This window comes from Nicotiana sylvestris, chromosome 8 (assembly GCF_000393655.2).
Source record: "Nicotiana sylvestris chromosome 8, ASM39365v2, whole genome shotgun sequence".
Classification (NCBI taxonomy): Eukaryota; Viridiplantae; Streptophyta; class Magnoliopsida; order Solanales; family Solanaceae; genus Nicotiana; species Nicotiana sylvestris.
Genome location: NC_091064.1, coordinates 125,895,869 through 125,901,284, shown reverse-complemented (window position 1 = coordinate 125,901,284; position 5,416 = coordinate 125,895,869). Strand labels below are relative to the sequence as shown.

General features: G+C 34.4%; 1 protein-coding gene across 1 annotated transcript; it reads left to right on the top strand.

The window, feature by feature from the left end:
- Positions 1-1,071: 1,071 nt before the first annotated feature.
- LOC104250020 (probable xyloglucan endotransglucosylase/hydrolase protein 30) lies at positions 1,072-4,931 on the top strand. The gene is made up of 4 exons (XM_009806554.2): positions 1,072-1,491; positions 1,589-1,689; positions 1,948-2,156; positions 4,118-4,931. Exons 1-4 carry the CDS (start codon positions 1,275-1,277, stop codon positions 4,674-4,676), a joined length of 1,086 nt encoding a protein of 361 aa, XP_009804856.1. The 5' UTR covers positions 1,072-1,274; the 3' UTR covers positions 4,677-4,931.
- Positions 4,932-5,416: the final 485 nt, after the last annotated feature.

Genomic DNA, 5,416 nt, shown 5'->3' with positions numbered 1-5,416 from the left:
TCATAAATGTAGTATTGGACCTATATAGGGTTCCGAACTAAAATACTGATCCGATACCAATAAAGTCAGACATTGGTCAAACTTTCAAAGTCCTTAAGCTTTTGAACTTTCAAATTTCAATAAAGTCCGATAACTCGGGATAGAGACTTCAAAATTCAATTTTGGGCATACGCCCAAGTCCCAAATCACGATACGGACCCACCGGGACCGTCAAAATATGAATCCGGATCCGTTTGCTCAAAACGTTTACCGAAGTCAACTCAAATGGATTATAAGGCAAAAATTTTATATTTTTCTCAGTTTTTAACATAAAAGCTTTCCGGAAAAAACACCCGGACTGCACATGCAAATCGAGGAGGGCTAAGATGAGGTATTTAAGGCTTCAAAGCACACAATTAGGTTCTACTACGTAAGATGACCTATCGGGTCATTATAGAAGTGCAACTTTTCACTTCAGACTTATTTGGCCTTAAGTTAATGAAACTATTGGTTGCACTTCAGACCTATTTAGTCTTAAGTGCATCTGAAGTGCAATATTTTCACTTCAGACCTTTCTGACCTTAAGTGCATGAAAATATTTATTGCACTTCGGACCTATTTGGTCTTAAGTGCGATTTTTTCTCTTTAGACTTAATTGGCCTTAAGTGCATTGCACTTCAGACTAATTTTTTTTTAACTTTAGACTCGATAAGTCTGAAGTTGAGCGTAAAATGGGTAGGCTTGTAATTATTTTTTACAAAGTGTGTATAGCTTCAATTGTGACTTCAAAACCGGGTATAGATGCAAAAGCTCCCTTAATAAGTTGGCTTTTGCCCACAAATATTTGGCCCACCCCTAAAAATTAGAAGTAGAAAAGAAATTAATAAATGACATATTATTTTTATAAAATATCAATATTTTTAAAGATATCCTTTTTAAAAATAATTTTAAACATATCAATTTGTCAAAACGCTTAATATATTCTCAAACGGAGTTTTTTTTTCTTCCTTTTCCCCCAAATTTTCATTTCTTCAAAAACCAAATTCTCGTGGCAATCTAGTTAATAACCCGTAACCACGAGGATTATACTGTAACTCTACCCTTCAAAACTGAAACCTGTCAAATCTCTCTCGCTTCATAATCTTCCTCTCTCTTCATGGCTGTATATTCTGTTGCCAAATATAAATTTTTATGAAACAAAGACCAAGAAGACGAGGAGAAGAGAAGAGCCCAACATATATATAAAGAATAAAAAGAAATAAAACTTCAATATAGAAATACCAAAAAAAGGCAATATGGATTATCGAGTTCTTTCATCTCTATCAAAATCTTTGACACCCTTCTCTCTCCTTTTATTGTTATATATTTTCCCGGCGGCGGCGGCGACCACAAGGGCTTTTAACCTCTCCACCATCACATACGAAGAAGGATATTCCCCTCTTTTTAGTGATTTCAACATCGAACGATCTCCTGATGATACAAGCTTTCGTCTCCTCCTTAATCGTTTCTCTGGTAGTACTTATTTTGATATATCAATTTCTTAATTTTTATGTATATTTGATGTAAACTTTTTTATTTCAATATTAATGTTTGTCTTTTACCTTTTCAGGGTCTGGTGTAATTTCAACAGAATATTACAATTATGGATTTTTTAGCGCTAGTATTAAGTTGCCGGCCATATATACTGCCGGCATCGTTGTCGCATTTTATGTAAGTAATATTTGCATGTGTATAGTTTCTTTATGCATAAAATATCACTTGATCTGATTTTGACTACCTATTTTAGTCATAATATATGCATGTACGTGTTCTGAAATCCAAAACAAGATTGTTTATTGAAGGAAGAAGCACATTTTTTATTTTGCATGGTGAAGAGTTATATGAAAATGCGTCTACTTTGACGATTACTGATATTACATGAAATTCCTTCTATTTTTTTAAACCATTGTTGTATTTATTGATATATAGACGTCAAATGTGGACACATTTGAGAAGAATCATGACGAGTTAGACATCGAGTTTCTGGGGAATGTGAATGGGCAGCCATGGAGATTTCAGACCAACTTATATGGAAATGGGAGCGTAAGCCGTGGGAGAGAAGAGAGGTATAGAATGTGGTTTGATCCTAGCAAAGACTTCCATCACTACAGCATTCTTTGGACCCCCAAAAATATTATGTAAGCACTTCTATTATTTTAATTACTTAGTTGCCTTCTTCTTTCAAGTTATTTATTCCATGATTATGGATAATTAACATTAAGATAATCTCATAATATAAAATCCTTTATACTGTCAGTGCATAGAAATTAAAAAAATTCTTAATTGCTTGTTCTCTTTAATTTGAATAAGTATAATTCTGTTAGGTATCGAAAGCATTCAGTAGATGCTGTAAATAGTGGCATTGTGCCTATCTTTTGGCCAAACGCGGAGAGAGAAATTAATAAGAAAGAAAGGTTGCTATTCGTTTTCGAAAATTTTGGTTACCTATTGCGTTTGTTGGATGAGACCATTTTCTTTTAGGTACTTTATGTTTATGGTTGGTTTTTAATAACTTTTCCGAATTTCTATTTTAATGATTAGTGGCTGATGAAAACATGTGATGATTTATAACTTCTACAAATTACTGCCATATATTCACAAGTGTTCTTGCATAGAATGGACAGAGTGTAATTGCTTATTTTCTAGTACAACTTTCTATTTTCTTCAGTGTTCATCAAATTGGAACTTCTTTCTTTCGAGGAACTGAAAGGTAATTTTGCACATATTTTTTCTCTGGAGTTTACTTTTCATACTTTTTACTAGTAATTTTTTTTTGCCTTTGGGGCGGGGGACCTTAGTGTTGAGGGGGGGGGGGGGGTCATAACATGCCAAAGATGTTGATTAGCTCATTAATGGGAGGAAATAATTAAGTACATTAAACTGTTGATTAGCCCGTTAATGAGAGTAACTAATCTTCTAAAAGGGTAAAAAATTGTAATTGCACGGTTTACGGCAATGCAAATATTACTTTTTCCTTTTCTAAGAAACGTCTTTAAAGCTGGAAAACTGGGGTGATGGGCTGTTTTCCAAGTGACGTTTGCACTAATTGTATATGTTAAGACATAAAAGAGTTTGTCTATACTTTGAACTTATCATGCTTAATAAATGTAGTTGTTAGCACAAAATTCTTCTCATAACAAGTGTTTTGGTTATGTTGCCTCAAAGTGTACTTACCGTCAAGTTTATATATGATATAAACTGCCCAAAATATAGGCTATATAAAGATAATCTTGTTTCTACCCATAAAATGTATACTAAACTAAGAGTATAGTATGAAATATAAATGTTTCTTGGCTAGCTATAAGGAAGGTTCAGTGTGGGATGAGACTGGCCAAATTTGAACTGTTTTGTGATTCTTTTATGGACTAATGTTTGTAAAGTGTTTTAAAAGGTTGAGAATGAGTATTGCCCTAATTCTTCTTCAATGGGTATAATGTTCTTGAAAACCGGGATATTCACAATGTTACTAGAGGCACAAATTTGTATAACTCTGCTCCATTTGGCACTTTGCAATTGAGATTATTTAGCTTCTAGCTCTGAATACTAGCCAATCATTCTATTATCGTGGTAGATATTTATCAAAATCGCTCTTCTAAAAGATTTTGGTGTTGCTTCCTACTTGGAATATTGAGTAAAATCCATAATCAAATACTTGCTGATGTTTTCAATATCCAGATTTGGAAAATCATTAAAGTGAGCATTTTAGCTAAGTACATTGACAACTAGCATACTTTCTTCTATTCCCTCTTCTTGATTCTTTTCTTTAATATCTTAAATTGCCATAATAAATTATTAAGATATCAAGAAAAAAGGGAATGTCGCCTTTACAGTTGCACATTACTAGAAAGTTGTCAAACAAAGGATTCCTTAACTTGTTGAAGATTGTAATGTAACAACTTCCAACACTTTGTAACTTGCAAGTTTTAGTTGCATAAGATGTCGGTAAAAATATTGAAGTTATGCACCCGTAAATCGTAAAGATTTGTACACTGTCAGTGTACGTAGTTTAATATGTGAAAGTTGGTCAAAATTTCTTCATTCATTAGTGTTTCTTTTTAACTAACCTCCAAAACCTTGGTTTTGTTTCTTTGTTTTATAGATTCTACATTGATGAGACACCAATTAGAGAAGTAAATCGTAATCCAGCAATGGGAGGGGACTTTCCATCAAAGCCAATGTCTTTATATGCCACAATTTGGGATGCATCTTCTTGGGCTACAAATGGCGGCAAGGCTAAAGTTGACTACAAACATGAACCTTTTGCAGCCGAGTTCAAAGACTTAGTTCTTGAAGGCTGTATAGTAGATCCCATTGAGCAAATTTCATCTACAAATTGCACTGATAGAATTGCCAAATTACTTGCTCAAAACTACTCTATCATGACACCCGAAAGGCGAAAATCAATGAAATGGTTTAGAGAAAGATACATGTATTATTCTTATTGTTATGATAATATTAGGTACCCTGTGCCACCACCAGAATGTGTGATTGTTCAGTCAGAAAGAGACTTATTTAAGGACAGTGGAAGGCTTAGGCAGAAGATGAAGTTTGGTGGCAGCCACAGCCACCGGAAACACCGCCCTGGACGGAGCTCTAGGCGGCGGAATAGGGCTGCTGCTGGTGCTTCATCAAAGTCTGGCCAAGCTGCTGCAATGTAATAAATTGTAAATTGTACGAGGGGTAATTATTGGGTGTGAAGATTTCTATACTCCTATAGATGGTGGTGTACCAAGGAAATTAGCATATACATGAGTGGTATTATTGAATTTGTACTTTAAAATGTAGCAGGGCAGTGGAATCAATATTATTACACCCATATTTAGATAGAATGTTGGCAGTAGTGTTGGCTTCTCTGAAAATGTGTTGCACAAGTGGTCCTCCAAGATCATCAAGCAAAGGCCTGCGTTTAGTTAGGACATGTGAGTATTTATCGTTCACTCCATCGAGCATAAAGCATACAACTTGGGAGTCAGATTCGATCTACAAAGTTATAATGTTCAAGTCTTGAGCCAGTTACAAACCAAATAATAAAGCAAGCAATTCTGTTTGGATAATCGAAGAAGAGGTAATATAAGGTGCTTGGAGAAATCAAGTATTCAGCTGCCTATATGGTTTCTAAAAATATCATGTTATCGTAAGTACCATCAACATTATAAGCTTAATAACATCATCAGGAGGTAGCTGCGAGTTGACAGGAACGATGGTGGTTCGAAGAGAAGAAGTTACAACATTTGTAAGGAAAGAAATTCCGCAACTTGCGTGATGATATGTTTGATGAAAATCAAATTTGAGAAATTATTAAAAACCTTCTTGTTTCTATTAATTCAGATATTCCAAAGAAGAAACGATAGGAGAATGTTTGTGTCACGACCCAAAATCCAACTAGTTGTGATGGTAC

Excerpts from the sequence above, each read along its gene's own strand:
- LOC104250020 (XM_009806554.2), top strand. The coding sequence starts at position 1,275 with ATGGATTATCGAGTTCTTTCATCTCTATCAAAATCTTTGACACCCTTC. Across the intron at positions 1,492-1,588 it reads CCTCCTTAATCGTTTCTCTG|GGTCTGGTGTAATTTCAACA; the intron begins GTAGTACTTATT and ends TTACCTTTTCAG. Across the intron at positions 1,690-1,947 it reads GCATCGTTGTCGCATTTTAT|ACGTCAAATGTGGACACATT; the intron begins GTAAGTAATATT and ends ATTGATATATAG.